Raw genomic sequence first — 12,727 nt, 5'->3', positions numbered from 1 at the left:
TTTGCAGATCTCTACCCCAAAAGGTTCATTCCACTTCATCCCACAGATGCTCAATTGGATTGAAATCTGTTAAGTGGTGGATACCACGAGATCTGTTATGTGGAGGAGGCTACTGCAGTAGGCTGAATTCATCGTTATGTTCCTGAAACCAGTTCTGCACAATTCTGGCCCTCTGACATAGTGCATTATCCTGTTGGAAGAACTCATTTGCAGGAAACACTTTCTTGTTATTCCATTGTTATCAAGGAGTTGCATGTGCACCAGGAAAATGCTCCCACACCATTACACTGTTGGTACCTGGAAGGATGGGTCCATGACTCACTCTTTTTCACTACATTCTGGTCCTCTTCATTGGTTTAAAACAGCAGGAAACAGGATTTGGAGAAAGGAGCACGAGTCCACATGGTTGGACTTTTGCTCCTTTCACCAAACATTGTCCTGTTGACATCCTGCCAGATGTCAAGAGGGCAATGTTTTTCCGTTCCCCCAATGATGGTGTTTCTGAATTCACTGTAACCATACCCTCTTGTTTTTTGGTGAGAGGAGTGGAACTTGGTTTGGTATTGGCTGTGATACTCTATATGTGACAAGCTTTGATGAACTGTGCATTCTGAAATGCCTTTTTTGGTGGTTACTGTTGTGCTGGGCTGTTATTTGAATGACTGTAACCGTTCACTATCTTACAGAAGTCCATTCAGCTTTTCACATCAATGAGCTGTTTCCAGCCACAGGATCACCATTGGCTGAATGTTATCTGGTTATTGGACCAATTTGGATACACTGATATACAGCTGTATGTGTAAACCCTGGCAAGGTTGCAGTTTCTGTGATATTTGTACTGATAAAGTTTGGTGGAGACCACCATACTAGAGTCAATGTCACATAAACTTTTTGTCTTGCCTATTCTTTCAAGGAATTGGACACTTACAGCATATCCCAGTGGCGTCTCCAGGTATTACCTCCGCCCTGGTAGCGGATGTCATCTTTTAAGGGCACAAAAGGTGATATAGTTGTACATGTTGGCACTAATGATATTAAGAGTAGGAGACCGGCGGAATAACTTAACAAGTACAGGTCACCGTTGAAAAAAAGCTGTGAATTAGGGTTGAATTTGAAAGTGTCTGCAATTCTGCCCAGACACGATAGGAGGGAGTATATGATGAGAGCCCTGTCGATCAATTCGGCCCTGAAAAGATTGTGCAAGGCTCAGGGGGTAGAGTTTTTTTCAGCCTGGTCTGTACTTATTAACAGGAGAGACTGCTTCTACAGGGATGGGATACCCTTAAATAGAAAGGGTGCAAGAATGTTTGCTGATGCTATCGAGGCAGTGTTAGGTGGGCCGGAAAACTGCTAGATTGAGGGGATACAAGGACTAATAGATTAACAGTAGCCACTGGCAGAGGTGAAAGTGATTCTTGCACTGCTTCTATTGGAATGAGCGGCAGCCTGGAAAATAAGATGAAGGATATTTCAGAGACTGCTGGGAGTCATTGGGGTAAAAGTAAACACATAGGTTGTGTTAGGGTAGCTAAGAAAAACAATAGGTGCATGTACACCAATGCTAGGAGTTTGGTAAATAAATTTGATGAATTTGAGGTATTGTTCAAAGCATCAAAGGTGGATATTGTTGGGATATCAGAGACGTGGCGTCACACAGATATAAGTAATGCAGAACTGGAATTTGGGGAGTACAACATCTACAGAAAGGATAGGAAGGGAGGAGGGGTTATGCTATTAGTTAAGAAACACATAAAACCCAAGGAAGTGAAGCTAGTTGACATTGCTGGACAGTGTAGTGTCGAGTCAGTTTGGTGTAACATAAGCATTGGGAGATCAAAATTGAGGGGAGTGTGCTATAGGCAAAATGACTCTGATGAGTATAATAAGAAACTATACAGGGAAATAGAGTGGGCCAGTAAATCAGAGAGTCTCTGACAAGAATGGGGGATTTAATTTCCCAGATATTGACTGGAATTTGTGGGTTGGTCACTCACACACTAGCAAGGCTTTTGTGGATTTATTGGATGATTGTTTTCTAAATCAGCATGTTTGGGAGGCAACTAGAGGGAGCAATACTCTTAATTTGATTATCAGTAGTGATTCTTCATGCATTAAGAATATGCAGATACAGGAACCACTGGGTGGCAGTGATCACAGTGTGCTGAAGTGGGATTTACTCAAGGAGGTAACTACCATCAGGGGTAAAGGCAAGGGTTATTGCTTTCGTAAAGGCAACTATGATGGTCTGAGACAGTATTTAAATTCTATACAGTGGGACCAACTGATGATGTTACCAACAGCAAACTCAAAATGGGAAGCATTCAAAGAACTTATCTTGGAAGCTACTAGGCTTTACATACCAACTAAGAAATATTGTTCAAGGTTCAGGCCTAAATGGATGTCAGGTGAACTAATGAGACATATGGCAGAGAAGAAAAATGCATGGGATACATATAAATTAACAGGTGACAGAACCCTATGATAGATATAAGTTGATCTGTAACCAAGTTACAAAGGAGGTAAGGCAGGCGAAGGCAGATTACGAGAAATCTTTGGCAAGGGATGCAAAGAAAAACAGCAAGGAGTTCTTTACTTATGTAAACTCTAGAAGGTAGGGGATGAATCAGATTGGTCCACTTGATATCGATGGTTCAACTGTTCATGATCCTGCTCAGGTAGCTAACAAACTAAATCAATATTTTGAATCTACATTCACACATGAGGCGTTATTCAGGAAGGGGAATGCCATAGATGAAGTAAACACTGGCAGTGAGCTAGATGGTCTTGTAATAATTGAGAGTAAAGTGGAGGAGAAATTGTTGAATATAAATACAAGAAAGGCACCTGGGGTGGATGGGATCTATCCAGTTATATTAAAGGGGGCAGCAAAGGAAGTAAGCAATCCGTTAGCCATAATTATGAGAGCTTCCTTGGACTCGGGGGAGATACCCACAGACTGGAGATGTCCAAATGGAGCCCCAATCCACAAAGGAGGATCAAAGGCTGACACAAGTAATTATAGACCTGTGAGTTTAATTTCTGTTTCAGGAAAATTAATGGAAGCACTGGTTAAAGAAGCATTGCAGGATCATCTTGACAAGAATTCAGTTATAGCTCAGACACAGCATTGTTTTGTTAAGGGAAGGTCTTGCCTGACCAATTTGATTGGCTACTATGATGTAGTCACAAAAGAATTGGATGCAGGGAATAACTTTGATATTATATATTTGGATCTTATAAAGGCTTTTGATACTGTTGCATAATATAGAAGACTGCTGCACAAATTGCAGCAGTGTGGCATTGGTGGAAAATTGTTGCTATGGATAAAGGGATGGTTGAGTGGTAGAAGACAGAGAGTGGTAATTAAGGACACTGCTCATCGTGGACTAATGTTATTAGTGGAATCCTTCAGGGTTCAGTGTTGGGTCCATTGTTGTTTTCTGTATTAATAAATAATATTGATGATGGTATATCAAGCTTAAAGTCCAAGTTTGCAGACGATACAAAGGTTGGCAGGGTTGTTAAGGACACTACTGACGCTATGCTGCTGCAACAGGATCTGGAAAGGTTGAGCAGATGGGCTTAGAGGTGGCAAATAAAGTTTAACATTGACAAATGTAAAGTACTACATATGGGAAACAGCAACCCCAGAGCAACGTATCAACTCTGTGGTACTACACTGACAGTGGTAGAGAATGAAAAGGACCTGGGAGTAATTGTGCAGGCAGATATGAAGTTCTCTGAGCAGTGCAGATGGGCTGCAAGAGTAGCTCATGGAGTATTGTCAATGATATACAGGAATTTTTCTAGCAGGGATAGGGAGGTGATTATTCCCTTGTATAAGGCAATGGTTAGGCCGCACCTTGAGTACTGTATACAGGTCTGGAGGCCTCATTTCAAGAAGGATGTAGAGCTGCTGGAACGAGTACAGAGAAGGGCAACAAGATTAGTGAACAGAACGAAGGGTTGCTCTTACGAAGAAAGGTTTAAGTTTTGCAAATTACAATGTCTGGAGACTAGGCACTGGCGAGGTGATCTGATAGAGGTGTACAAAGCCTTGAATGGTTTGAGCATGCTCAGTGTTGATGGGATACTGCCGCTTGCTCAGAATAATCACCTGAGAGGGCATAAATTCAAATTGAGGAAAGACAGATGTAGGATAGATGTGCCGAAATTTGCCTTTAGCCAGCGGGTAGTTGGTTCATGGAACAGACTTCTATCCCTTGTTTTGGAAGTTGATAGCCTAAATAAATTTAAGGCTCAGCTGGACAGGTATTTCGAACAAACGGAGGGGTGAAGTGGAAGGGTTTTTTTTTTTTTTTTTTTGGCTGATGCTGCATAAACTTGCTTTCTTGCATCATATGTCTCTACTAATGCTAATGCCCCCTTATGATAATGCTAATTATCATAAGGGGGCATGGCGACTATGCTTTTGAGTTTTTTTAGACTGCCTCCTGCATTTGTTTTCTTTAATTTAAAATTTTTGGTTGGGGCCTTATGTCCCCTCTGCCCACCCCTTAATACACCCCTGATTGAATGATATTGTTTGGCATGATGCTATTATTGAAGGAACACAACATTTTTTTACAAACTCACAAATTATTATTAATATTATTAGCTACATGGTGCAAGGAAGCCTGAGGCTTACGCTGCACCAGCCAAAAAAAAAAAAAATTCCCAAGTTACCCTGAGAGAGAGAGAGAGAGAGAGAGAGAGTCAAAAATGGAAGGGAATCACCAAGAAAGAGAAGATTGATGATATCCAGCTCAGTACCCTGGGTGTGCCAAGCCCATACTCACCAGATGTGAGCCCTGGGGCAAAGTAACTCCTCAGAAAATGGCCATCCACATAAATGAACTACACAGTTCATCTGCATGAAAAAGCAAGCCCACTACAAGGCAGAATCAGATATTAAATAAGGTAAGATGGGGCAAATTTCATTAAATGGGTTGGTGTACCTGCTCTGGAGGCACTTGCTGTCCCAAAATCTGTGTGCCTGGTCAATGATAACAGCTTCGTCAGGAGAGATTTGATGGTTCTCCTCCCAAAAATGCTCTACCACAGCAGACCTTCCATAATCCGTGGTCTTTATCCCGCTGATATGCTCCCCCATGCGATCTTTAAACTGACACTTTGTTTCACCAACATAACATTCCCTGCAATCCGGGCATTTTATCTCTTATACAACCCCACTTAGATATTCCATAAGTATGGGGTCCTTAACCTGTGACACAACTGTGTGCAATCTCTGCCCTGGTAGCTGCACACAACATGTCTAGCAATTGCGCATCACCCGAGTTATACACTCAGTTAGGCCCGGATAGTAGGGAATGTATGTGGTGGCAATGGGTGCCGCCACCGCATAACATTATCACCACAAAATACATGGGATGATTAATAATCATCCCATGTATTTTCTTGTAGTAGTCTCATCACTTCATCTGACATCCATTGAGGTCTAAACCTTGAAAGATATTTATTAATTGGTATAAAAAGCTTATTAACTTCTATGATTACTTTCATGAATGCTTCCTTAGAATTTGGTAACATCATCATCAGTTGGTGATAGTGAATAGAATTTAAAAACTGTCTAAGACCATTGTAATCACCTTTACAAAAGCAAAGGCCTTCCCTTATGTGTTTGACAGTAGTTACATATTTAAGTAAATTCAACATAAATACATTGTTATCACAGCCACTTAATGATTTTTTTTATTTACAGATTTTTAATGCATGAGGAGTTACTGCTACTTTTGTTACCTCTCTAACTTGCTGCTCTAGAAAACAGTCATCCAATAATCAAGAAAATTTCAGCCTTTGTGTGAGTTATCAATCCACAAGTTCCAATCTAGAAATTTAAAGTCCCCATTATAAGCCACTCTGATGTACTGGCCAACTTCACCTGCCTGTGTTCATTTTCTTTATCTCAGTCATTTGGCCCACTCTTTTTTTTTCCCGGTGCTTCTGTCACACCAAACTGATTCAACATTACACTGCACATTCACCTCAACTGGGTTGATTGATTGATAGACTTATTTTTGTTTTTATGGTGCATGAGCAACTAAGGCCATGTTGCACCATGTCTGCTTCAAATGGGTGCACTGCCTTAGATTCTGTGTTCTTCTTTACCAAGAGTGTAACTCATCCTCCTCTCTCCTGTTCCATCTGTACTTATGGTACTTGCCATATTCAAATTTTGCATTCCCTATGTCCAAGTGACACCATGTTTCTAATATGCCTACAGTGTCCACATTTGACAATGCAACCAATACTTTAAATTCATCAAATTTATTTACTGTAATCCTAACATTAGTGTACAGGCATGTATACGTGTTTTTGCTCTTAGCAATCTTAACACAGCCCATATATGTACTTTCCCATGAGGATCCTTAGCAGGCTCAGTAATTCCCCACTCCTTGTTTTCCTGGCTGCTGTATGTCTCAGTACAAGTAGTGCAAGAATCACCTTGCAGCTACTGTTAAAATTATTGGTCTGTGTATCCCCTGAATAAACTAGGAGTTTTCTGACCCGTCTAACATTGGCTCAATAACATCAGCAAATATTCTTGCACCCATCCCATTTAAGCATATCCATCGCTATAATAACAGTCTCTCTCTCTCATTAAAAAGCACAGATCATGCAAAGAAAAACTCTACTCCATGCAGAGTACCTTGAGGGTTGAATCGACTGAAAAATCTGTCATTGTGTACTTTCTCCTATCATGTCTGGGCTGAATTGCAGACACTTCAAATAATCACAACTGGACTTTTTCTGATCACTGCCATATAACTGCTAAATAAATCTGTATATAATTGTGTATTAATAATTGTGCCAAGTAAATCTGTATATAATTGTGTATTAATAATTGTGCCAAGTAAATCTGTATATAATTAGTTTACAAGTGACAGCATCCTTTTTTTTTTTTTTTTGTTATGTTAGTTTAAAAAATTAGTGTAGGGAGGGCACAATCACAAATCTTGTAAAACCCCTAAACAAGATTCATGATGATGTGGGCTTAAACAAGCCAAACTGAATCAGATAACACACATAAATGTAGAAGATATTAACATATTATGGTGAAAAGTAACAAAAGTAACAAGTATTTATATATTTTTAATGAAATTTTGATTGTATTTTATTTTTTAAAAATAATGCTGCTTTACTACTTTAGCCAGGGTTAATGGTATTAGAAACATATATGAAGTGGATGAAAAAGATATTAAAGTTTAAGAATTGCATGCACACAATACATATCACGATGACAATATTTTTATTTTACAAAATATTGCATATATCAAAAGCTTCTTTAGATAATTCAAATTTAATATAGTAAAAATTATCAACAAAACAAACAACAGAAAATAGCATATCAAATATATGATTAATCTTTTAATCAAATCAATACTTCCTCAATTGTGAACTGCTACATGATATACAAAATAATGCTTATGTTCAGTTTTACAGACAAAGTATTGTAAGTTTCTATTTTAAAAAGAGCCTTATAAAATATAACTCTAGAACAAATGTTGAATTATCAAAAGTTTCTTATTAGTGTTCTTAAAATATATTTCTCTTCCTTCAAAATGCAATATCTGTAGAAAAACTACCACTATAAAGGATGTGATGATTTTAAAATTAATATACATTCTCAGTAACCTGAAAAGATCTTCAAATCAGTTTTACTTGCAAAAAATTTTCCAAGTTGCTATTGTACATCATTTAATAGCGCTGTCCTGATAAATTCTGACGGACAGCTCCAGATACAGCACTAGCTGCAGCATTTTGCACATGTTCATTCTGGGCTACACCAGCTGAAAATTCTTGTTGAGCTTTGACAAAACTACCTCCACCACCCCGATAGATTTTATGAATCTGTTAAATTAAAGATAAGAAAACATTAAAAGCAATTAGAAAAGATAATATAAATATGACAGCTTATTGAACTTAGTAATCTGAGACTAATAATTTGTAGAAAATGCATAATATGTAGGAAAATGTATTTCCTACAAATATTAATAACACTTCAAATTTATCATAAAAAAATATATATATTACAAACATTGTTTGTTTTAAAGTAATCTGTTAAACTTGCATTGTACTTCCTACAACTTAAACCATGATAACATTCAAAACACATTATTCAGATGTTGGTTACAGATCACCTGAAATATTAAGCGTTATATTTTGAAGTGTGACATGACGTGACACTTCAAAACATCTGCCTATACTTTTATCACAAATATATCTTTCCCACTGACAAAACATTCTCTACTGATGAAGTAATTTCTTACAAACAATTTGCATGAGAGCAATTTTGTTGTATGATGTTTTTGTTAACCTCACCTGTAAGGTGTATAGTTGATATAATCATTAGTGATAAACTACTAAATTCTACTGTTTGTAATGCTAGCTTAAAACTTATCTGACACGGGCTAAAGCACACCCGTATGAAAACAGACTTCGAATATGTTGGTTACAGAGCTTGGTAACTAGGTATCTTCAGGGGATCTGATTGAGGTTTATAAGGCTCTAAGGAAAGGAGATAGTAAAATGGATTAATGTGAAATTTTATGGCTTAAATGATAGTAGAACAAGGGGACATAAATTAAAATTATGAGGGAAGAGTTATACAGGGATTGCAGGATTTTCCTTTAGCTAGTGAGGTGTTAATCATTGGGATAAGTTGACTACATGAGTATTTGGGCTAATGGCTTAGGGGAGTTCAAAGGCCAGCTGGGTTGGTTTCTACAGGAGGAGGTAACGTAGGTTTATTATTTATTTATTTACTTACTTTTTTGTTAGCTAGTGCATGAAAAGCCAAGCTTCCTGTCACCGTATGGCCATTACTACTACTACTGTCACGTTGAGTGTTACTGAAATTATACATTTTTTTTCACTTATAAATGATACCCAATAAATGATAATTTATTGAAATTTAAGATTTTAACCCAAACTAAGGTAACCACACATTTCATTTGATCAATTTCTGTCCTTTTGGTTTCTTTTTAACATTAATTGCCTGCATAGATAAAATAACTGTTTTATTTCGGCCTTTCTGTTTCATAAAAAAAAAAAAAAAAAAAATGCACACACACACACACACACACACACACACACACACACACACACACACACACACACACACACACACACACACACACACACACACACAGTAAACTGTTGGAATAACAGCATTCCAATAACGGAACATTCGAGTTAACAGCACATTGAGATTGGATGTTTACATACAGTGCAGTGTCTTGCAGTGCTAAAAAAAAAAAAAGAAAAAAAAAGGCAAGTCACATGATTACTGTATTTGTTTACGTTCACCATCCTGAAAGTGAATTCTGTACTGATATCACAGATTATACCATTGTTTTACATTTATTTTAAATTAAAAACTGCTCACTATGGCTCCTAAAGTTAAAAACCTCATACAGAGAAGAAAAGAACAACAACATTAAAGCTTAGTGACAATAGAGAAAATAGAATGGAGCATAAGTAGGAGTGTATTAATGGCAGAATATAACATTGGATCGTCAACATTGTATAATATTAAACATTCAAAGTACAAACTTTTCATAGCAAAAACAACAGATATGTGGGAATTTGCTTTTAGCTAGCTTGTGGTTGATTGTTGGAACAAACTTCCATGTGTTGTTGTAGAAGTTGACAGCTAAAATAAATTCAAGGCAGAACTAGACAAACATTTGGAGCAAATAGATGGGTGAAATGGGAAGGGGTTTTTTTGGCTGATGCTGTATAAGGTTGCTTTCTTGCATCACATGCCTCTACTAATGCTAATTTGCTGCATGTTCGGAACCCAACAATAAGATAGCCGATAGAAAAAGCTTACACACGCCAAAATTAGAAAACTTAGATAAAGTGCTGCATGAGTGCTTTTTATTAAAATTATTGGAAGATATGGCTATATCTGGGTCAATGATTATTGCCAAAGTAAAAAAAAAAAAAATGGATATTGATACAATTGCTTTTACTGATGGATGGTTAACTAATTTAAGATAAGACATGGAATTAGAAAATTAGACATTGCAAGAGAAAAACAGTCTACTGACACAGAGGCAGCTAAAGAATAGTGTGACATTTGAGAAGCTTGTTAATGATAATAATCTTACAGCTAACCAAATATACAATGCTGACAAAATCGGTCTCTACTGGAAACGTTTGCCCCAAAAAACATTGGCAGGTTGCAAAGAAAAAAGTGCAAGTGGTTTTAAGCAAAATAAAGAAAGAGTGACAGTTCTTATGTGTGCAAATGCATCAGGCAAACACAGAATTAGCCTTTAGTAACTGATAAATATCATCATCCACAGCCTTGAAGAGAATTATGCATTTGCTGGTGACTTGGGCCCAAAAAAATGCTTGGATAGATAAGGAAATTTTTCAAGATTGGTTCACTCATGAATTTGTTCCAGCAGTTCGAAAGAATTTATGTGATATGGGGAAGAGTCCAAATTCTAAATGTCTTGCTTCTTGATACCTGTAGGGTACCATCCTCATAAATCCAAATTGGTTTCTGATTGTGGAAATATTTTTTCCTGTTATTTACCATCCAATGTCACTTCTCTCATTCAGTCCATGGGTTCAGGAGTTATCCAAAATTTTAAATGCCATTACAGAAGTGATTTTATGAAACAAATGATTAGCATGGATATCTCCATTCTCAACTTTCAACAGGCCTTCACAATTAAAGATGCAATATATTCTATAGCAATTGCTTGGAATACTGTGAAATCCGTCACTCTTGTGAGAGCATGGAGGAAATTATGACAGTTCAATTCACCACAACAGAAAATCCATTACATAGCCTTGAAATTGGAGATATTGATGCATGGCTCACTGATGATAATGAGGTTGAATTATCACAATCCAGATCAAGAAAATAATTAATAGTATTGTTACTCCTGAGAAATTAGATGATGCCCTTTGTTTGGATGTAAAAGAAGAGGCCATTGACACAACTGAAAAGATAACTTGGTCTGAAAATATTCTTCATTTTTTGAACAAAATCCAAGCTTTATTATGGAGGAAGTAATACAAGTACATACTTTGTTTATGGAAGAAGTAAGTGATTACTTCTTCCATAAACAAAGTGATATAAGAAAACTTTTGAAAAAAGCAGTTACTATTCTTAAAGAAAACCATCAAGAAAATGTACCCTCTACTATAGATAAAGCATTAGAAGAAATGGCACCCTCAACATCTAAAGCAGACATATTCAAAGGTGATCAGCTAGAATAGAATTTTTTTTTTCTTTTTTATGTTTATATACTAAAGTATGTTTATGTTTTTTTGTTTACATATTACAGGATGTTAATGTTTTTTATGTGCAGTTAACAAAATTGCATTCTTAATCTCTCTTATTTCTGCATTAAGTATATTAAAAATAAAACTTTCTTTATAATGGAAAAATTGAAATAACAGCACCTTCAATCCCTGAAGGTGGCGCTATTCTGAAAGTCTACTGTATATATATTCTGTGTTGTGAACAAGACATGAAAGAGAGAGAATAAAAGATGTTTACTTCATAAATGAACACAAACAATTAACAATACACAGAAACCAATTTCAATGAAATACTGTCTTTATGTATCTGAAACATAAAGAAAAATAATTTCTCTGGCACTATTTATAAGTTAAAATGTATAATTTCAACAGCAGTCAATAAGAAGCGAGTTCAAGAAGGTCAAAGTTAATATAGTTCAATTCCAAAGAGCAGAAAACCATCTACATAGAAAGATTAGTGACCAACAGCCATTGGGTGTAATCTAAAAATTTTTGGAAAGCTCATCCTGTATCAACCAGTATTACATTGGATGTGGACTGTATATCTTCATTCAACAATACAAAACAGATCCACAACCACCAACCTCCTTGAAACTTTCTTCAGAATACAGAAAGCACTTAATAACAAGGAACAGCTGAACATTGTATTCCTCAACATAGAAGCAACCTATGATATGATTTAGATCCAACCACTTTTACAGAGTCTAGAACAATATTTTAGGATAAAAAGACACCTAATTTCCATACTGCACAATCTCCTCTCAAGACATCAAATACAGGTTATGCAGAGTACCTATACCCTGCTTCAATGTATGAACAGAGGTGGCTCGCAAGTGGGTGATCTCTTGGTAACTCTTTTCTGAATTTTGGACCTGTTTCTGCAATTCTGTGAAAACATCATCTCATATGTGGATAACTCAAAAATATTTTTCTCATTGAGAAATAACTTAGATGCCTTCCCTCTCCCAGACAGTCACACAACAACCAGTAGAATATCCAGCTGTACCCATCCAAAACAGCTGAAATGATATAATAACCAATAAAAAAAAAAAAAAAAAAATATATATATATATATATATATACACATCGACCTACATGGAGCATCCATCAATAAAGTAAGAAACCAGTTTGATCTTGTTGTCACCTGGGATAGGCATCTTTCCTTCACTCCATATTTAACAACAAAGATAAGAACTTTGGATGCCTTCTGGAGAGCATGTGTGGAACTTGTTGACATGATGAATCCAAAACTTGTCATGCAGTATATTTCTAGGTATGTATCTCTGATTGCACTGTTTGGATCTGTCATCTGGTCATCAGCTCCACAAAAACACCTCAGCAACTTCCTTAACATTGAACATTGGCTGTTACACTGGTTGAGCAAAGTAATCCAAAAACTCTTTACCATTTCCAGTGGGAC

General features: G+C 36.7%; 1 protein-coding gene across 3 annotated transcripts in view; it reads right to left on the bottom strand.

Moving 5' to 3' along the window:
• Positions 1-7,631: 7,631 nt before the first annotated feature.
• The window catches only part of LOC150083270 (secretory carrier-associated membrane protein 1-like), a 202,693-nt gene continuing 197,597 nt past the window's right edge, over positions 7,632-12,727 (bottom strand). For 2 of the 3 annotated variants that reach the window (XM_090377142.1, XM_090377143.1), the window contains exon 9: positions 7,632-7,872. In XM_090377142.1, the coding sequence (XP_090233268.1) occupies positions 7,720-7,872 (153 nt within the window). In that variant the 3' untranslated portion in view covers positions 7,632-7,719. The remainder of the gene's footprint in view (positions 7,873-12,727) is intronic. The other variant, XM_090377144.1, reaches the window with a different exon arrangement.

This window comes from Mastigoproctus giganteus, chromosome 7 (assembly GCF_048544385.1).
Source record: "Mastigoproctus giganteus isolate SK-2022 chromosome 7, ASM4854438v1, whole genome shotgun sequence".
Lineage (NCBI taxonomy): Eukaryota > Metazoa > Arthropoda > Arachnida > Uropygi > Thelyphonidae > Mastigoproctus > Mastigoproctus giganteus.
The sequence above is the reverse complement of the archived record's forward strand: the minus strand, read 5'-3'. Positions and strand labels throughout refer to the sequence as shown.